Raw genomic sequence first — 22236 nt, forward strand, 5'->3', positions numbered from 1 at the left:
TGTGAATACTGTTCTTATGAAACCTTAGAATTTGCAACATTTTGGTTATGTGGCTGGTCTCTTAAAAATATATAAGTTGTGCCTGGCCGAAGTAGCTCAGTGGTTGAGTTTCAACCTATGAACCAGGAGGTCACAGTTCAATTCCTGGTCCTGGCATATACCTGGTTGTGGGTTCTATCCCCGTTCGTGAGGAGGCAGCTGATCAATGATTCTCTCTCATCACTGATGCTTCTATCTCGCAATCCCTCTCCCTTCCTCTCTGAAATCAATAAAAATATATTTAAAAAATATGTAAGTCACAATGGGTGTTATTTTAAAGTACATATAACATATGGATTGGCTCAAAGTTTACAAACAACTATAGTAAAATAGTAAGACTTAGAGCAGTGAATATTGATGTAACCAAAAGCATTCTTTTATTTGGAAGAACATAGCTAAAATATAGAATTACATTTAGCAACTTATTGGCTAATATTTACTTTGGTTCAGACAAAGTAAACCAGACCCAACATTCTTTAAGAAATTGGAAAACCAGATGCAGCCTGTGAGGCTGTGGAGTCAGTCCCACTGTTTATGGTAAGGAGGACTACTCGGCCTTGCACATGGCCGAGACTTAGAGCTGCCTTGGGGTCATGTGCAATAACAAGTTGTGGTGTCTTTTTTTTTTTTTATTTTTATAATATATTTTATTGATTTTTTACAGAGAGGAAGGGAGAGGGTTAGAGAGTTAGAAACATTGATGAGCGAGAAACATTGATCAGTTGCCTCCTGCACACCCCCTACTGGGGATGTGCCTACAACCAAGGTACATGCCCTTGACCGGAATCGAACCTGGGACCCTTCAGTCCGCAGGCTGACGCTCTATCCACTGAGCCAAACCGGTTAGGGCAGTGGTGTCTCTTTTTTTGAGGATGTTGGGAATATATTTACATCATGTTGACTTTTATGTGTTCTTGTTTATACTTAATTTTAAGAAATACCAATGCATGGTTCAAAATGGAAAATAATATAAAGATATATTGTGAAATGTCTTCTAGCCTTTTTACCATCACCCCAGTTCCCACCCCTCTTCCAGTTAACCACAAGAAGCATTTCTTATGCATATACTTTTACTCCCTTCCCTTCCTTCTTTTTTTACACAAAAATAACCCAGCTCTGCCCCCTTTACCTCTCCCTCAGCACTGTTTCTTGTTGCTCTCTCTTTATCTATACACAGAGAGTTTCTATGATGGGTCTGTGTGTCACATCATCTGACTAATGATGACTTGAAAGGCAGGGTGATGTTTAGAAGCTATTTCTGCAAACCAGGCATCTCTGTCATATTTGAATCTCCAGACATGTGAGCACAATACCATGTGTGAATGTGGATTCCTGTATCCTATCTAATAAAAGGGCAATATGCAAATTAACCATCACTCCACCACAAAGATGGAGGCGCCTATAGCCACAAGATGGTGGCGCCCAGTCCCCTCAGCCCCACTGCTGGAGTGTCCGTTCCTGTCAGCCCTGCCGGGGGGAGCGGTGGCCAAGCGGCACAGCTGGATCTGCCCTCAGGCGACGAGCCCCAGCGTCCTGTGTGCCCTGGCCCGCAGAGGGAGGGTGGGCGGGCCTCTGGCCAGAGGCCGGCTGGGGCATGAGACACTGGTGTCATTGCAGGCTGAGGGACCCCTCTCCCCCTTCCCCGTGCACAAATTTCATGCACCGGGCCTCTAGTATAATCTATAAAAGGTTAATTTACATGAAAATGTGAAATTATGTTTCTTAATATCTTGGTCTAGGCTAGGATACAGGGAGAAGTTCTGTTTATTGTTGTCAAAGTCCTAATTTGTTTCTCAGTTGTCTATCAAACGAATTTCTTCTAATATTCAGTTGTTGTGAAATATGCACAGGGAAGGTATTTGTTTTCATTTCCCAGATGGTGAGAAATGAACTATAACTGGCAGTGTAGGTACTTCAGTAATAAGTCTTTAATGGAACTTAACCACAAAAGCAACTTCCCTATCTATAAAATTAAACTGTTCATTATTATCATTAAAAATGCATAACTTCATTTCCCCACATTTGGAGTTATAAATAAAAGTACTTGAAGATAAAGCAGGTAATGATAGCATAAATGAAAAAAAATTAACGTAGACTTACTTCTGTAGAGCATTTTTCCCATAACCAATTTTAATTTTAATTTAAAATTGAACACCAGGATTAAGGAGCACTACTAGTTTGATAAGTTTAAGATAAAATTGAAGGAGATGCCTGAAGCCCCAAGCGGTAAACATAGTTCTACAAGGTCATTCCTAATGCTGCATTTCCTGAATCCAGATGACATTAGAATGTTTAATAAATTTCTGAGGTGATAGGTAGGGTCACATTTAACAGGTCTGTTTTTGATTCCAGAGATAATACAAATGTATATCATTACCTACTTCTGCTTGAAGTGGTTCTACTATTTAGGCGGATTGGTTTTGGGGGCAGTTGTATTCACTATCTCTATCTGCTGTGCTCACAGCGTTAAGACCTCATGGGGAGGAATAATGACCTGTTATCGATGTTAAGAAAGCTCTCACTTAAAGGGGAGACTGATAAGTAAAGGATCTACAGTAGCTTTATGAATTCAGGCTGATGGGTGCTATGGGACATGATTATCTGATCATTTATCAGAAGAATTTTACCTGAAAGAGAAAAAGAATTGAACTGAAGTTTGTACGGAGGATAAACAGGCCAGGTGTTAAGTCAACAAGGAGGACTTTCATGGAGTTATTTTTAGCTTCCAATATAGACCGAAGATCCAGGCAGTGTCTCAATGGTGACTTCTTTCTGATTCCTAGATTGTTGTTGGCGATAAAGTTGTTCTGATGCCAGTGAACGCAGGACAGCCACTGCATGCGAGCAACATCGAGCTTCTCGATAACCCAGGGTGCAAAGAGGTACGTTTGGGAGGAAAACAAGTAAATTCATTGATTTTCTCATGAGAGAGAACAAAAGGCATATAGTTTCTTTCACTGTTTTCATAAGCTTAAGTCTAGTGACACTGATGAATACTCCTAAGGTTCAAATAGATAATTATTAGTTATTGTATTGCTATTTTCTGATGGTCCTTTGAAGACATCTGTATGGAAGTACTTACATCATTGTCCAAAGTTGTCTTTTTTCATCTTTTGCTAGTTGAAGAAATAATTGCTGTTATAACATGGAACTGTAGTGGTATAACTGGACATTTCTTCATTAATAGGTGAATGCTGTTAATTGCAACACCAGCTGGAAAATCACTTTATTCATGAAATATAGTTCTTACCGAGAGGATGTGCTGAAAGGTGTAAGTATGTGCTGCACAGAACATTTGCTGGAAGAATTGAAGGTAGTTTTACTGAACTTCCAGATGCAAAACATGCGCATCCCCTGGTGTTCATCGTGTAGTATGTGACTGTAAACCTGTCAACCTAGATTGTGGCTGTATACTCACAGAAGGTGTTTCATTACTTTCCTCTCCTGTATTTTGAAATGTAGAAATAATCGTTACACACTAAGTAGATTATCAAAATCAGAAAGATGCACTTGCTTCTTATGTCTTATGGTCAGCCTTTTCTTGGAAATACAGTTCCTTGACTTGTTTTTCTAGGGTGACGTCGTTAGATTGTTTCATGCAGAACAAGAGAAATTTCTGACCTGTGATGAATATGAGAAAAAACAGCACATTTTTCTTCGTACAACCTTGCGTCAATCAGCCACTTCTGCTACTAGTTCTAAAGCACTCTGGGAAATAGAGGTGAGTGAAATATTATTTGGCTTTTAATAAATATTTACATCAACACAACAAGATTCAGTAGGCTGTTTTATCGTTATAGGCTTAATTTATGATAGACCAATAAAACATTACTTTTTGTGAACTGACTTGCACCTCTTTATTCTGTGACCAATTTGACACATTACTAATTCCTTTACCTGTCTTTTTTGGGGCAGCTCCCTCTCTCCCTCTTGTTTAATATGGGCGTATATGTGATTTTGCTTTTAAAAAAATCCATTGTGAAATGTTTGTTGTCAACATTGATGCAAGACTGAAGGCTATGTGTCTCAACTGTCACTGGAGTTAAGGTGGGGTAGGATGACTTACTTTATTTTTATTTATTTATTTATTTATTTATTTTTTTTTTTAAATATATTTTATTGATTTTACACAGAGAGGAAGGGAGAGAGATAGAGAGTCAGAAACATCGATGAGAGAGAAACATCGACCAGCTGCCTCCTGCACATCTCCCACGGGAGATGTGCCCGCAACCCAGGTACATGCTCTTGACCGGAATCGAACCTGGGACCCTTCAGTCCGCAGGCCGACGCTTTATCCACTGAGCCAAACCGGTTTCGGCGGATGACTTACTTTAAGTGAACCTCAGACCTACCGTCACTGCAAAGAACAGTTGTTCTGGGGATGCCATTTTTTTTCTAGTGGGATGAGGAGAGCCATAGCTAGGAATTCATTCAACCTTTGAAAAGTATTTTTTAAATGTCCCAATATGGTAGAGTAATTAGGAAAATGTAAGATATGGATTTTTCTTTACAGAACCTTTCGATACAGTGGAGGAGATAAGATATGCATAATTGCTTATAAACAAGCCAACATCTGATAAATTCCATCTTGACTTAATGCATATCCAGGCTTATACAGTGGATCTCAACCACCTTAAACCCATTACTCCCCCTATACAGCATATATTCTCTGATACTTCCTTTACTATCCTAAAATGAAACTCATAGGTAATATTATCTATATATTTTCATGATTAAAAATTAATAAAATGCCCCAAATTCTAATATGAAGGAGAAATAAAAGGAAAATACTTTATAATAAAATAATATGTACTTCAACATGCAAATACCTACTCTAGAAGATAGTATACGTATACCTAGCTTTGAAGGACACATGAGAGAAGTGGTAAACGCAGAGGATAAGACAGCATTCAATATGAGCACAGGAAAATGAAAGAGCAGAGGTGCATAATTAAACTCTTTAGTGCTTAACAGAAGAGACTTAATTGTACATGATTAAAAAAGAGGGAAATAACCATAATTGAAACAGGGACAATAAGGCAAATTGCAGACTACTGAAACAGAGAAATGAAGTAGTATGATGTTTATGCAAATGAGCTGAGCCTTAATTATAAGTGTAACATCAAAATAATTCTCTAAATTTTGACATGGATTGTAATAGAAATGAAATAGCACAAAGAATATATTTTCTCTCTTGAAATCCACCACTTGTTGAGGCATCCTTTCAGTCTGTGGCATTCAGGAGAGACCATATCCCTCAGTGGGAGATAAGGAATTGAGAAGGTGTTGGGGAAAAGAGCCATCACCCTGACAACTTCTCTCATCCTGGTAAGACTGAAAGATAAGTTACCTGAAAAGAAATTAATAATTAAAATATATATTTTCACACCATAAATTTCTTATCAGTTTGTGTGCTCTGATAATTAAAAAAATAAAGGGATAGCAATAATGTGAGATATTATTTTAAAACTTTATTAATGAAATACAGTGATGAAAAGGCCACATAGTGACTTCCCTCTCCAGTGAGTTCCGCGCATTTCATGTGCTTCTGCCTATTTGATGTTTGGCTCTAAATTTGTTGAAAGGAGTTTTGAATCTTTTCAATATATTTGCTATTAGTTTTATAGCTTTGGCTGTAACTGTACCACTGCACTGAAACCCATTTCAACAAAATGCATTAGTTGGAAATGTTATAACCCGCTGAGCAGTCAGAAGGGAGAGAGCAAATAAATTATTCAATAATGTTGAGATGTCTTGAATTCATTTAAGCTTCTCTCTTCATAGTGTATTTCTCTTAAATTATTGGACTTCTCATATAACTTGATGTAAATGCTTTTTAGTATGATTATGTATCAAAGTATTACCAATTTATATTTGTGGCGGGTTTCTTTCTGTAGGAGATTTGAAGGAGGTAGGCTGGGGCACATGTCTCTGTTGTGTGGTGTATCAGTCAGGAAGCCTGAGCATCAGGTGTTTCATGAAAAGAGGTATTTCATAGAGGAAATTAGGTTTCAGTGTTATTGGAAGGACTGGATGGGGAAAACAGGTCGGGAGCAATAGTCTTATATGAGGATCTGGCAGTGCAGTAACCCACTACTGCCCCTTCTCTGAGCCTGGACAGGCTTCTCACCCAGTGGGCCTGTACCCCAGCCTTTAGGAGCCTGCACCCCACTCTGTGGGAGCCTGCACCCCACCCTGTAGGAGCCTGCACCCCACCCTGTAGGAGCCTGCATCCTACCCTGCAGGAGCCTGCACCCCACCCTCTAGGAGCCTGCACCCCACCCTGTAGGAGCCTGCATCCTACCCTGTAGGAGCCTGCACCCCACCCTCTAGGAGCCTGCACCCCACCCTGTAGGAGCCTGCATCCTACCCTGTAGGAGCCTGTACCCCACCCTGTAGGAGCCTGTACCCCTGCCTGTAGGAGCCTATACCCCACCCTGTAGAGGCTGCATCCTACCCTTTAGGAGCCTGCACCCCTGCCTGTAGGAGCCTGTACCCCACCCTGTAGGAGCCTGTACCCCTGCCTGTAGGAGCCTGTACCCCACCCTGTAGGAGCCTGCACCCCACCCTCTAGGAGCCTGCACCCCACCCTGTAGGAGCCTGCATCCTACCCTGTAGGAGCCTGTACCCCACCCTGTAGGAGCCTGTACCCCTGCCTGTAGGAGCCTATACCCCACCCTGTAGGAGGCTGCATCCTACCCTTTAGGAGCCTGCACCCCTGCCTGTAGGAGCCTGTACCCCACCCTGTAGGAGCCTGTACCCCACCCTGTAGGAGCCTGCATCCCACCCTCTAGGAGCCTGCATCCTTGCCTGTAGGAGACTGTACCCCACCCTGTAGGAGCCTGTACCCCACCCTGTAGGAGCCTGCACCCCACCCTCTAGGAGCCTGCACCCCACCCTGTAGGAGCCTGCACCCCTGCCTGTAGGAGCCTGCACCAGGCAGCTGCCACCACCTTTCCTGGAGCCAAAAGAGGATCCTCTCTGTACTTTGCTCTGCTTTCCATTCTGATGAAATGTCTCCAGCACCCCACCAGCCAGGGTTCCAGCCCCTGTAATACAGGGAAGCATGGGAGGGTGAAGGGGGGATGGCCCTGTGTGCACACAGAATAGCTAACGTGTGGATGTATAATGTCTTGTCCACTGCCCATTAATGCCAAAAGCATTCCTCCCAAGTCACTGAGACAAATGAAAACATCTCCCTTTCTGTAGCTCCAAATTGTTCCCTAGGGAGTTGTACTACCATTGCTAGACCTACTATAGGCTAGTTCTTAGTCTGGGATCAATGGTGATCTTCAAGTTATTTGTTAACCTCTAACATGTGCATACAAAATGTGTGTGTGTACATAAGAAAACCAATAGATTGATCAGATTCTCAAAGGTATCTATGGCTCCCCCAAGGGAGCAAGAATTGAGACATTGACAAGGCCTCAGATGCTGGTGTGATTAGCAAAGGATTTGTGGAAGAAGTTTGATTTGAAAACTGAGCCTTGTAGGATTGGCTGGTTTCCGGCCATAGGAGGAATGATTTTAAAGACTTCACCCACTTGGAAGTATTTTCATAATTATTATCTCATTTGAGCTATTGGAGTAGAAGAAGGCATAGAAGATGGAGTCTAGAAAAAGGCATAATATATATATATATATATATATAATATGTATATATAATATGTATATATAATATGTATATATAATATATATGTATATAATATATATATCATATATATATATATGATATATATATATATATACACACACACACATACAGAACTTGAGGCTGGGCAGGAGTTCAAGAGTGGTCAGTATTAATAAAAAGAAGCTAACCTGTTGAGGGAGAAGGATGAAAAGTACTCCTAGCGCTCTGGAATGTCTTATGTTGTCTCCACAATAATCCTATGTATTAACCCCACTTTATATATGAAGAAACAGGCTTGAAGATGTTAAATTATTCACTGTAATCATACCATAGTAACTGGCTGGGCCGGGACTCAAACACAGTCATCTTCAGGCTGTTAAAGCCTGAGTCTTGCTACTGCACCAAACCGGTCATTACCACCTGTTTCAGATCTTCTGCTTTTATTCTCAATGAGCCTAGTGGCTCAGCATTTGGGGCAAGGCCAGTTCCAAGGACAGGCATCAAAGGACATGGTGCTCGCCATAAGCACACATGGAAAGGGCCAAGAGTTAAGTTAGTCCAGACCTCCAGGCCTGGGCATTTGTGGTTCTCTCTGCCTGGAATGAGCTCTTCCAATCTCTCTGCATGACTGTCTTGTTCTTATCCTCTGGGTTTCGGCTCACACATCACCTTCTCATGCTGTGTGTCTTGTCATAGGCGGATGTCCATGCTGATTGTCATATCTAAAGTAGCCTCCCCTGGTTCCTCAAATCTTATTCATTGAAAGCTCTAGTCTTGTTCATTGCTGTGTCCCTATTGTCTAGAAGACCACGTGGCACCTCGCTGGTTTTTCATACTGTTTGTTGAATGAATGCTTAAATACCAAATGGGGGGAACCCTACCATATTTCCAGTTTGGCCTGGGAACATGTCTTTGGAGTGAAGCTGTATTTGCAGACATAAAGCATAGTATCATGCGTGTACAGTGAGTTCACTGTTATGTCCTTTGCTCATATATGGGGACTTTTATTTTTCTGCCCTGTTGTCCTCTCACGAAAACATTTTAGATTTGAGGAGTTAGCGTCAACAGGCGGGCACCCTGTGTAAACTGTTGGCATTTGCTTGCCAGGCCCATGAATATGTTTTACCCATTATTGTCGCTGCTTTTTTTGTCTGTAGGTGGTTCATCACGACCCATGCCGTGGGGGTGCGGGACAGTGGAACAGCTTATTTAGATTTAAACATCTTGCAACTGGGAACTACTTGGCGGCAGAGGTAAGACTGATGGATGTCGTGCTATGGAATCTCTGACTCTGAAATAGAGAAATAGGCAGTTAGGTTTTCTAAAGTACATTATATTTGCAGGAGCAAGTCCAAATTAGGACTTATACACGTTTCATTACTGCCTATCGTGTTCTGGGTTGACGAATTCATTTTTCTTCAAAGGTGAATATTAACTGAAGCCTTAAAATAATCTTTGTCTTAAAATTAAACAACATAGAATCAGAGGCATGGATACATGGAACAGACTGACATATGTCAGAGGGAAGGGGGCGGGGGGAACTGGATGAAAGAAGGTGAAGAGATTAGGCAAAGAACATATATGCATAACCCATGGACGCAAATAACAGTGTGGTGATGGCCAGAGGGAGGGGGAATGGGGCCTGGGGCTGGCATGAGGCGAGTAAAGGGGGAACAATGGAGGACATCTGTAATAGTGTCAGCAATAAAAATATTAAACAGCAGCAGAACCCTGGGGGTTGGTTTACTGGAAGGTCAAGTGGAATGGGGTATCTGATTTGCATATTCATGTGATTGGTCCTAAAATTTCCCATGGAGCTTCACTCTTTCAGAATGTCTGCATTGGAGAGGTGATGAGCTCATTGTTGTATAGCCTGGATAGTTTCAGGTTCATCTCCAGTGGCCACTGTTTCACTGTTGGGTGGCTTTCATTGTTGATACCACTGGAGAGGAAAGGGTTTTCTTCCTCAGACATAGAATTGTCCGAGAACTGTCAATAAATAAGGTAAAAACATGTACGCTCTTTTCTTTCTCCGCTAAAAGCATGTTGACAATCAGATAGGTATGAAGGGTGGATAGAAGTAAAAGCATAGATTTTTAGAAATGATTTGATTAAAATTTGGTTATCTAACTTGAAAATAATTTTGAAAATACTGTGTTTTTTTTTAGATGTATGAAAAGATCCTTTTATTCTACTCTCCTCAACTCTCTTTCTGTTTTTCAACTTTGTTTCTTCTGGGATTTACAACTAGAATTTGGTCTTGGAGTTTTGGGTATTACTTATCTAACTTTGGGGTTTGGATGTGAGGGAGGGTAAGGAAGTGAGGATGGAGAACTGATGAGGAAAAGGTGTGGGAAACAGGACGTTTCCATAAACATGCTGATCCCCTGTCTAAACTGGCACCCACCCCCATGGCCCTCTCCATCCTGTTAATCTGTGCTTACTACCATCTGATTTATTGTGCATTTTATATTATATATACCTATACATACCTATTTCTCTATCAGAATGTATGTTCTATTAAGGCAGGGAATTTTCTTAACATCACCACTGTTTCCCCTGCACCTAGGACAGTGCCTAGAACTTATTTGATGAATATAATTGGAATGAATGAAGGAGTGTAAAGAAGTTATTCAGCCTTCTATAATGGGAAGGAAAATTTAGGGATTTGTATCTGAGAAGCATTTGGAATCACATTTGGGCAAATTAATCTCTCTAAGCTTCAATATCCTCTGGTGAAAGGGGGATAATCACAATATTTATATAATAAGATTACTAAGAGAATTGAATGAGGTAAAGTGGTTGGCACAGTGAGTGTGTGGCTCAAGGTAAGCGGCATGATTCATTTTATTCTGTGATAAATAAGGATTCTTCTTATTTTATAAATAACTGACTCATTATTTATGAATCCCTTCAGCTGAATGAAGTATAGTTTTGCAATTTATGGGCTCCTTATACCAGAGGTGTTTTGAAGTTTTTTGAAAAGTAACTGTTTGAAGCAAAATTAAGTAGTCAGGTGGAAAATTTTCATCTAGAATAAGAATTATAAAAATCTACTAGATGTCTCATAAACTACGATTAAAATTACTTTGGCTTTTATGTTTGTGGTTCTTTTTCTTAATTCACTTTCCAATCAATGGCTGTTTTAGCTACGGATGTTGTCTACAAAAATGATATAATTACACATTGTTAGTTTTCCTCATTAATTTCTGTAATTAAAACTTGTTTCATTTGATACATTCAAATGATTGGATTGTTAAGAATAAAATTGTTTATTAACTTTAATGAAGATCCATGACCTCAATACATAAGTGAACTCATTAAACACTGAAAAGTAGAAAGCAGCTCATACCTGTACAAGAACTTGAAAGATCATCTTTTCATTGTATTTCTAGAGAACACGACTTTAAATGTCAGATGTTATTTTGTTCATTAAAGAGTCTGATGTGTTTGTAGGATCTCTTCTATCATCTTTAATACTTTCGATAACATCTTTTTTATGGCAAGGTGAGAGAAGGATAATTAAGCATTAATACATATCTGAAAATTGAAAGCTAGGAATCTATTTTCTACTGATTTTAACTAGTATAACAGATTGGGTGATTCTGTGTAGTATTGTAGTATCAAAAAAATGAGTCTTAGTTTCACAATACTGACATCCATTAGTTGGGGTTTTATACTTCACATGTCGGCTCTGTCCAGACAAGTCCTACCTCAGATGCTTGTGCTGCTGGTGGGAAAGTGTCCAGAGGTGTGGCAAAGTCACAGTGATTGTAGTCACTGTCGCTTGATAAAACACTGATTTTCAACAATAGGTGGAAACTAGCCTGTGACAGTTGAAAAACAATGATTATCCTTTTGCTTTTTAAAGATGCCCAGATCTTTAATTGCAAAGCATTGTTCATGTCATTGAGGTGGGGTGGGGAGTTCCCAACATTTTGAGTTGAAACATCCTAGAAGCATTTGTTTTATTATAAGAGAGAAAAAGCTCCATGGCTTTTATTTTTCAGTTTTATTTTAATATCTAGATACTACCTAAAAAACAAGACACACATGTTGCGATGCTGAAAATGCTGGAGTTGTGAGTAATTGTTTTGGAATTTATAAAACAGCAAACGTCATCTTTAAGATTTCATACCTGCTTTAATATGTGTTTCTCAGATGCCTGATAACTGCACAGCACGGTAGAGAATACTGCAGGTAGAGCAGGAAACAGAGGACTCAGTCCTTGCCCTTTCTGGACCTTCTCGTTTAGAAAGCAGCACATAATAGATGACACAGGATTATCAGCAGGCAAGGTCGTGGAGGGCTGATTATGTGTGTGTGCGCAGGTAGAGTCAGGTTCGTGTGAGATTAACTAAAGAAGGCTCTTGCTTGGGGTGAACTTTTCCATGGTTCTCAAAGAAAGCAATTGACCCAGGTTGGCAGAGAAATAAAAGGAAAATCCTTGTTGACATTGCCAAGGAGACAGATAGAGATGTGGAATGTCTAAATCCTGTGTAGACAATGTAAAAAGAGAGGGCAGCTGAAAGAAAGGGGTTCCAACCAGAATTACTGAGTGACAAACTCTTTGTAGGTTTTGAAAGGAAGTGCTTGAATGGGATCTAATTAGTAATAGGAGTGAAGTTTGAAGTTGATCCTGGTAGCTAACCTGGGGGTTGGGATTGGACAGCTATTTGTAAACATTTGGTAGATACCAGTGATGTCATTAGAAAAATCTAATTTTCACCCTTGAGAGCTCTCAGTACCATGAGATAAATGTATTATAGCAAATTGGATCGTGGCGGGCTTATGAGAAAGCACTAAAGTGCAACACACCTTTGGTAAAGGTGCCAGGGAGATACAAGGAAGGGTGAGGATGCCAGAGGAGGACCTGCCCGATGGAAGAGGAAGGCAGGTGCGAAAGAGAGAGTGTGCTCAGGCAGTGGGGACAGCTTTTCCACAGGGAAGGAGGCCTGGGGTATTGTACAAACTAGTTGCATAGAAGTGGTACATATATCACCCGTAGGGTGTGGTGGTAGAAGGTTGGAGGAGAGGGGTGGGGCCAGATGTAGGGCAGCTGCCTTTTTCAGGCCACACATACTAAGCTAAGGAGAATGGGTTTTATCTTTAAAGAACTGTGTTTCAAATAAATCTGTATCTAAAGAGGAATTAGGAATGTATCCCAAGAAACCTGAAACACTAATCACAAAGAATGTATGTACCCCTATGTTCATAGCAGCACAATTTACAATAGCTAAGATCTGGAAACTGCCCAAGTACTCATCAGTAGATGAGTGGATAAAAAAGCTGTGGTACATTTACAACATGGAATACTATGCAGCTGTAAAAAAAATAATTTCTTAACCTTTGAGACAGCATGGAAGGACCTGGAGAGTATCGTGCTAAGTGAAAAAGCCAGTCAGAGAAAGACAAGTATCACATTATCTCACTCACATGTGAAATCTAAGTAACAAAATAAACTGATGAATAAAATGGATCCAGAGACATGGAAGCATGGAACAGAGTGTGGAATCTCGGAGGGAAGGCAGGGGAGGGTGGGTGGGTGGGAGGTAATTAACCAAAGACTTTGTATGCATATATGCATAAGCCATGGATACAGACAGTGGGGTGGTGAGGGCCTGGGTCAGGGGGTAATGGTGGACTGGAGGGTAGGTGGGGCAAAAAAGGGGACATATGTAATAATTTCAACAATAAAGATTTTTAAAAACGGGGAAGAAAGAGAAAACAGAAGGATCTCTTACCCTTGAGACAGCATGGAGGGACCTGGAGAGTATTATGCTAAGCAAAATAAGCTAGTCAGAAGATGAGCCCTGTCTTCTTGAATTTTTATGGAGGCTTCATTATATCGTTACTAGAGGCCTGGTGCACGAAAATGTGCACTCAGGGGGGGTCCCTCAGCCCGGCCTGCACCCTCTTGCAGTCTGGGAGCCCTCAGAAGATGTCCAACTGACGGCTACCCCCCTGGGGAGTGGGCCTAAGCTGCAGTCTGGCCTCCCTCTGTGGGAGGTGACTGGCAGGCTGATCAGGGGATAGTGCTGGCCCCCATTTCCCCGCTGCTGGTCACCTCCCCTTCACCCTATTGCCATCCCCTCCCTCTGCCCACTGGCACATACCTTGGCTGGCCTGGCACCACTTGCTCGCTGGCCCCGCCCCCTGCCAACCAGTCGTTCCACCATTCGGTCCATTTGCATGTTATGCTTTTATTATATAGGATGATTGATTAAATCATTGGCCATTGGTGAACAAGTCACCATCCTGCCTTGTAAAGTCCCAACCCTGAAATCATAGCCTCCATCCTTAGGTTACCTAGGGGCATTCCAAAATCATCTTTTTAATGTTACAAAAGACACCTTTATCTCTCTCACAACCTAGGAAATTTCAAGGGTTTTAGAAGCTCTGTGCTAGGAAAGGAGCTGAAGACCAAATATATATTTTTTATTATAATTCACAATATCATAGATACTAAAATAAGTCGGGGTTTAGAAATGGACCCTTATTCAATTTAGAGATTCCAACAGTATTGCTTTATAGAATTCAAGATTTGTTTTGGAGAAATACACAATGCTATAAAGCCGTGGACAAAATGTGGAATAAAGTATTTAATTATGAATGAGATAATATATTTGTGACTTCACCAGGTACTGCATTATGGTTCAGTTCTTTCCCTATAATATCAGTTTCTGTGGGCCATTCATGTCATTAGGTGACAGGAGGGGAAGGAAGACAGACATACACAGCACAATTGTCAGTTGTCAGCACACTCATTGCCAGTTTTCCATAGATGTTTTACTCTTGTCACCTATTGGTACAGGAGAGTTAACAGCTATATCTCTGGGGGAGAAAGTAATTTTATTATATTTTGAATATGATAATAAGGGAGCCTCAGTAAATAGTGGGAAGAATTATAAATCAGGCATCACAATTTCTGATCTGCTGCTTTCTACACCTTCTTTCTTTGAATATTACTAAAGCAGGATAGATTCGAGTAGTGCAAAATAATTTTACTGGTTAAAGATTTTATATTGCCTTTTTAACTGATTTGTTTGTAGGTAGGCAAAACTTCCACCAGGTGGCAGTAAATACTTATTTCCTAAATATGCAATGGCCTTTGGATTTAATTAATTAGTTAAAACAGTATTCAAGATCCTGTACATTGGCATAGGATCTTATCAATATTAGGGCTGTAGTTTTAAATATCCCTAAGTTTATCTGGAGAGCAGGGCTTGTATGTATGTGTATAGGTATGTATATATACATAAAGACAATAGAACATACATACCTGATCCTATATACACAAATATTTATATAGTAGATATTATATATTATATATCAAGTAAAAATTATATATCAAAATATAAATTGTGCCTGGCACATATAAGCATTTAGTAAATGTTATTCTTCTCTTCTTTGTTTAGACTTATTAATCAGAATAATAGATTGGCTCTGAAAGGCCAGTAATTAGAAAGAGGAATATACATATATGAACATTTAAAAATGATGACTTAATGACTTTAATGTCATCTATAAGAGTCATAGATTAAAGAACATTTTATTATTAAAAAGCAACATTTTCCTTTTGAACTTACATGCTTCGGTCTGTTTCTTGCTATTGTGTTAGATGAAAGTTGCAGTTGTCTTTCATTTGATTGTGGTACATATGACCTTGACTTTTACTGCCTAGGTGTTTCTATACTCTCTGCCACTTTTCTATGTGACTTTTTTTCTAGTCCTCTTTGGCCATTTAAATGAGAACTCCCTTCAGAGGTTAGCAGTGGGTGTTTGTTCTTTGTATTCTCTTGTTGTCACTCACTCTCATGGCTTTAGTGGTCCCTTAATTTGATCTCAGATGTCCCACTGCCATTAAAACACACACTCTCTCTCTCTCTCTTTCTCTCTCTCTCTCTCTCTCTCTCTCTCTCTATATATATATACTAGAGGCCCAGTGCACAAATATTTGTGCACTCGGGGGGGGGCGGGGGGAGAGGGGGTCCCTCAGCCCATCCTGTGCCCTCTCACAGTCTGGGACCCCTCAGGAGATAACGACCTGCTGGCTTAGGCCTGCTCCCGGGTGGCAGAGGGCAGGCCCAATCCCTAGGTGCAGCCCCTGGTCGGGCTCAGAGCAGGGCCGATTGGGGAGTTGGGGTGCTGCCCCCTGTCATGACAGAGCAGGGCGGATCGGGAGGTTGCGATGCCACCCCTGGTCACGCTCAGGGTACAGCCGATTGGGAGGTTGGGGCACCGCCCCCTGTCACACTCAAGGCAGGGTCTATAGGGAAGTTGCGGTGCCACCCCCTGTCACGCACAGAGCAGGGCCGATCAGGGGGGTTGGGGCTCCGTACCCTGTCACACACAGAGCAGGGTCGATCAGGGGGTTGAGGAGCTCCCCCCGTCACGCACAGAGCAGGGCCGATCAGGGGGTTGAGGAGCTCCCCCCCGTCACTAACAGAGTAGGGCCAATAGGAGAGTTGAGGCACCGCCTTGTGTCACACACAGAGCAGGGCCGATCAGGGGGTTGGGGCACTGCCCCCTGTCATGCACAGAGCAGGGCCCATTAGGGGGGTTGGGGCTCCGTACCCTGTCACACACAGAGCAGGGCCGATCAGGGGGTTGAGGAGCTCCCCCCTATCAGGCACAGAGCAGGGCTGATCAGGGGGTTGGGGCGCCTTCCCCTGTCACAAACAGAGCAGGGCAGATAGGGAAGTTGTGGCCCCGCCCCTTGTCACACACAGAGCAGGGCCGATCAGGGGGTTGCAGCGCCGCCCCCGTCACACACAGAGCCGCAGGGCGATCAGGGGTTTGGGGAGCTCCCCCCTATCAGGCACAGAGCAGGGCCAATCAGTGGGTTGAGGAGCTCCCCCTTATCACGAACAGAGCAGGGCGGATAGGGAGGTTGTGGCCCCGCCCCTTGTCACACACAGAGCTGCAGGGCGATCAGGGGTTTTGGGCGCTGCCCCCTGTCACGCTGATCCTGGTGCCGGGAGGCATATTACCCTTTTACTATATAGAATAGAGGCCTGGTGCACGGGTGGGGGCTGGCTGGTTTGCTCTGAAGGGTGTCCTGGATCAGGGTGGGGGTCCCCACTGGGGTACCTGGCCAGTCTGGCTGAGGTGCTGAGGGCCGTTTTCAGGCTGGCGGGTGACTGAAGCTCCCAACCGCTCCTTTTTTTCTTTTCTTTTTTTAAATTCTGGGCCAGCTTTAGCTCTGAGGCCTCGGCTCTGGCCTTTGTTTACCTTCTGTATTTGATACAGTGTTGCGGTCTGGCTGACTAAAGCGGGTTTCTGGAGTTTTGTTTAGCTTCTGTATTTGCAACATAGTTGCTTAGAGTTGCAGCTGAGAGGCTGGCAAGTCAGGTGGGGAACGTTGGAGTCCGCAGTCACTGGATCAAGCAAGCCTGCCTGTTCACTTCAGTGCATGGCTGCCGGCCGCCATCTTGGCTGGCAGTTAATTTGCATATCGCCCTGATTAGCCAATGGGAAGGGTAGCAGGTGTACGGCTAATTACCATGTTTCTCTTTTATTAGATAGGATATATTCCTAAGATTGAATTATTTCCCTGCAAAATAGTGAATTTTCTTAGTTCAGGGTTACAAACTTGAGAGTCATGATGAACATATTTTTCTTTCTCAGTTTACACTTTTCGGTTCTACTGACTGTCTCTGTAAAATCTTCTGTGTCTGTGTTCTCCTTCCCATGTCAGCACTGATATTTTTGTTGGCTCTCTACCACCTCTTACTCCAGCCTTGGCTACTTTGACTCTTTCATCCTCTGTCTCCATGGCCAGTTCAGGATGTTTAATGTGTTGTTTCTGCAAATGTCTTCCCAAGGATATTCAGAATTGTTCTGAAGATGCAAACCTGTTAGCCTGTGGCTTCCAGTCCCCATTGGTCTGTGCTGGTCTTCCTTCCCACCTTGGGCCACACCACTCCTCCTTAGGAGGCAGGAAGGGAGTCACGCTGTTGGAGCTAAAAGATGTAGCCTTGGGACCTTCAGACCAGTGTTTCCAAATCACCCTGCCACTCACCAGCAGTGAGACTTTGCACAAGTATTTCCCTTGATGTGTCCTGGGGCCTCCTCTGTAAAGTGTGGTTAACACATTGTATGCGGGCCGTTTTTGCTAATTTTTTGTGCAAATGGCAATGTTCAGTAAAATTACGATAACTTTAGTTTTACATATTTTTTTTTCAATGAACTTTTTGTGATTTACTATAAAATGTATACTGAATTATTTTTCTTAAATTTTAAACAGACAGATACTGGAAAACTCACTGGAAATTGTGTTTACCAGTCAACTTAAAACGTATAAATACGTTTCCCATATACAATGTTAAGTATCACTTCTAATAGGATAATTATAAGGAGGAAGGAGTAACCTTTAAAAGCATAAAAAAGTATTGCTTAAGTGACATTTATGGGTCTTCTCTGAGAAAATCTTATCTTCTCACCTACATGGCACTCACTCCCTTGCACTGCCTGTTTGCTTTAGTCCTTTCCTTCTTTGCCAGTTACAATTCTGCCCATCCTTCAAGGCTTTTCTCAAATGCTACCTTCTCCATGAATGTAGTCTGTTTTTTTTTTAAATTGATTTTAAAGAGAGGAAGGAAGAGAGAGAAAGGAGAGAGAGAGAGAGAGAGAGAGAGAGAGAGAGAGAGAGAGAGAGAGAGAGAAAGAAGAAGAAGAAGAAAAAGAAGAAGAAGAAGAAGAAGAAGAAGAAGAAGAAGAAGAAGAAGAAGAAGAAGAAGAAGGAAGAGGAGGGGGAGGGGGAGGGGGAAAGGGAGGGGGAAAGGGAGGGGATGGGGAGGGGGAAAGGGAGGGGGAAGGAGAGGGGAGGGGGAGGGGAGGGGAGGGGGAGGGGGAGGGGAGGGGGAGGAGGAGGGGGAGGGGAGGGGGAGGAGAAGGAAGGTGAAGAAGAAAGAAAAAAGAAAAGGGGAAGGGAGGGAGATGTGAAAGAGACAAATAGATTGGTTGCCTCCCACATTCGCCCTGATAGGGGCCTGAGATTGAACCTGCAATCCAGGTATGTGCTTTTGACTGGGAATCCAACTGGAGACCCTTTGATGCACAGGCTGATGCTCTAACCATTGAATTTCCGACAAGGACATGCATTTATTCTTGAATAAATTTTCCAACCACAGATTCCTCCTTCTTCTGACCTATATTATTTATAAATCATTCATTCCTGTCTTATATCTCTTGCCACATTCTATTTTGTATTTAGGCTAACTGTATTTATGTCTTATTTCTCCTCCTAGATTATATGCTCTTATGGTCAGGGACCATATTCTCTTTGTTTTTCCTAAAATACCATATGCCACTGTACTTTACCCATCATAGAAGCTCTATTAATATTTATTAGATAAATGATTGGATAGCATATTAGGTCTTTCTCTCCAATGCCAGATTTATAATTTATTGTTAACATAAGGAAATATTTTCTTTAAAGTAGTAAAATATTCAGGAATCTCCATATGACCATGTCTTTTATCTTCTTTTCTAGAAATACATTTTTTTTCAATTTATCCTTAGTTTACTTATGTTAATAATTACTGCTCATATTATTTAGAGAAGGAAAGCAACAGTATAATTACAACATACATTGAAGCATATATTTATTTGGCCTTTAGTTAATATTGGTGAATTTACATAGCCAGAGATTTATTTGGGTGGCTTCTCTTTTTCCTCCTCAACCTTCTCCTCATCCTTACTATTATTATCACTTTAATAAATTCACTGAAGCAACCCTTTATTAATTATTAAAAGAACACATTGCAGCCTGAGAGACAACACGTGTGCAGAATTCATCCTTCTTATTGGAATGACACTAAACTCCGCAGTCCAAGCCCACAGATATACGCTGTTGTTTGTTTCAGAAGTCCTCATGCATTGTTAGCCCACATGTCTGATATATATCTGATATATTTCTCCCCTTTTGCTCAATTTCCTTTTCTTGTGTGTATAGCGTGTGGAGCATGATCTTAACTCATGGTTAAAACTTTCCTTTGCTGTAGTTTTAAAAACTGGTGTCTGAGTTATTAGTCAGTGGTAGAATTTGTGGTGTGTAAAATGAACTCTCTTGAATGCTTCCTCAGAGGAGGTGGGGTTGTCAGCTCTCACCAGTTCAAAGATGTCAACTCTTCTTGTATAAATAAAGTCCACACGCCTGGCAGTTTAGCTTCTGTCTCCTTCGGCTAAAGTTTGAAGGTGAGGTTTTAAATTGTAATATTTGCTAATGGTTTCTTATAAGTACCGCGCGCTAACCGATTGCGCCACTGGAGCTCCAGCTAATGGTTTCTTTCTTAGCTTCTTTTCACATTATACTTAGTTAAGGGTACAATAGTGAACTGAATTAGAGATCATAGATCTTGTTAATGTGCTTTTAATAGCAGTTAAAACTAGTTTTTTTTTGTTTGTTTTTTAGCTTAATCCTGATTATCGGGATGCCCAAAATGAAGGAAAAAATGTGGTGAGTAGAGTTGTCCCCCCCTCCCCCGCAAACAAATCCAAGATATATTGTTTATATTTTATATGAACAAATTGAAAAGTTAATAGGAAATTTCAAGACTAGGGTCTCTGAGGGAGAGTCTCTGAATCAAAGCTAAAAGGGAAAAGATGAACGATGTGGCTTACGTTATAAGGTGTCTACTGGTGGATTTTTAGGGAGATTTCTAGCAACTTGAAGGCCATTTGTGATTGAATGCTGAAGACAGCTAGCATCTGAAAGATATGGTGGGTCTCGATTTAATTTTCAGAAGTGAAAAATTAGGCAGGAGAAATGGATTTATGGCATCATATTTAAATAGGACAGTAGGACTATCTTTTTTTTTTTTATTCGGGGTAATTTGGGTTCTACTTACAGGGGGACATTGAAGCATCAAATAACTAGATGACTAATTTTTCTGATATTCTAAAGTGTGCTACTCAAAGGGCATCATATCAAAGCTTCAAATAATGCAATTGAATTGAATTTCTGAGCTCATCTCCTTTCAGCTACATACTATTTGGTGGTGCTGCTAATAATTCTGGGCAGAGCTGAGTAGGAGAATAGAGCGTATGAAGGTTTATGGAGCAGCATAAAGAATATAAGTAATAAATATAAGTAATACTTATAAGTAATATAAGTAATAAGTAATAAATCCCTGGTGAAGTTCACTCTTTGTGTTAGTTAAGCTTTTACTTATATTCTGGAATCTAATTTCTTTATTCACCTCTAAAGGTGAGAAAAAGCACTCTTTTGTTTGAGCAATACTTTAATTGCAGGTCACACAGGTGGTTCTGCCTTTGCTGTGGGACTTTATGACTGGATGTCATCTGTCATCTCAGAGACACATCCAAATGGAGGCATCTCATTCTATTCTTTTCCTCTCCCCAAATCCCCAGCTTGAAAGTAAATAAAACCTAGAATATGGAACAATAAAGCTAACAATATGGCTCCTCATTTTATAGACCATTTACCACCTAGCAATAATTACGTTTCTGTGTAAAAAAAGAAAACAAAGGAGCAATTCGAGTTTCACCTATGAAAAATGAAACCGATTTCCCAAAGCAGAACAGAATTCTCTCTCACCTCAGATCTGGGCTCCAGTATGCCTGGGTTCACTGTGGCCGTGCTAATTATTTTCTTTCCTAATTTTCCCTGGGTTGTCTGTTTAATATCCAGTTAATATTTTCCCTGTAATTTATCAACCTGTATCAAAACGCTGCCTTCCATGTTTGAAGTGTCAAAGGTTAATGCATGGTGCTGCTGAAATGAGGTGGTGTGTGTCAGAGCTCCCATTAAGACCCAAATTGCTGTATTTATTCTACAAAAGAGCCTATTATTTCCAATCTTACAAATGTGTGGCATCCACAGGGACTCTGTAAACACTGGAGCTGTGTCAAGCCCGGCCGGGAACCTGACAGTCATTCGTTTCTTCTCCTTGAAAGGCCGCTCATCCCTTCAAATGGCTCCTTGAAGGGGGTTTTTGGGGAGTGGCACCGCGCGTTTGAATATGACCATATTTATGTGGGATGTGATCTGATGTTTTCAAGGGAGCGTCTTTTGTCTGTGCTGAGGATTCTTGATCTCAGCAATACTGATGTCTTAGGTCCGATGATTCTTTGTCGTGGGGGGCTTTCCTTTGCATTGTGGGATGTTCAGCAGCCTCCATGGGCTCTATACTCACTGGATGCCAGCAGGGGCTCCCCCTATCCCAAGCTGCAGAACTCTAAGTGTGTCTGGAAATTGCCAAATGCCCTCTTGGGGGCCAGACTTCTTCCTGTTGAGAACCGTCAGTCTTTTTAAAAAAATATATTTTTTATTGATTTTACAGAGAGGAAGGGAGAGGGATAAAGAGTTAGAAACATCGATGAGAGAGAAACATCAATCAGCTGCCTCCTGCACACCCCCTACTGGGGATCGAGCCCACAACCACGGTGCATGCCTTTGACCTGAATTGAACCTGGACCCCTTCAGTCCTTGGGCCAAAGCTCTATCCGCTGAGCCAAACCGGTTAGGGTGAAAATCACCAGTCTTTGTGTATAAACATACAGAAACAAAAATGTTCTAGGAACTATGAAACTTTGCT

General features: G+C 41.5%; 1 protein-coding gene across 1 annotated transcript in view; it reads left to right on the forward strand.

Moving 5' to 3' along the window:
* Nucleotides 1–22236, forward strand: part of ITPR2 (inositol 1,4,5-trisphosphate receptor type 2) — a 425687-nt gene that overhangs the window by 92485 nt on the left and 310966 nt on the right. The window contains exons 6-10 of the mRNA XM_070410528.1: nucleotides 2823–2921; nucleotides 3227–3310; nucleotides 3614–3760; nucleotides 8830–8925; nucleotides 20091–20135. Of these exons, the coding sequence (XP_070266629.1) occupies nucleotides 2823–2921; nucleotides 3227–3310; nucleotides 3614–3760; nucleotides 8830–8925; nucleotides 20091–20135 (471 nt within the window). The remainder of the gene's footprint in view (nucleotides 1–2822; nucleotides 2922–3226; nucleotides 3311–3613; nucleotides 3761–8829; nucleotides 8926–20090; nucleotides 20136–22236) is intronic.

The sequence above is a fragment of the Myotis yumanensis genome, unplaced genomic scaffold, assembly GCF_028538775.1.
Source record: "Myotis yumanensis isolate MYYU_CA2020_CCGP unplaced genomic scaffold, mMyoYum1.0.hap1 SCAF_3, whole genome shotgun sequence".
NCBI classification, from domain to species: Eukaryota; Metazoa; Chordata; class Mammalia; order Chiroptera; family Vespertilionidae; genus Myotis; species Myotis yumanensis.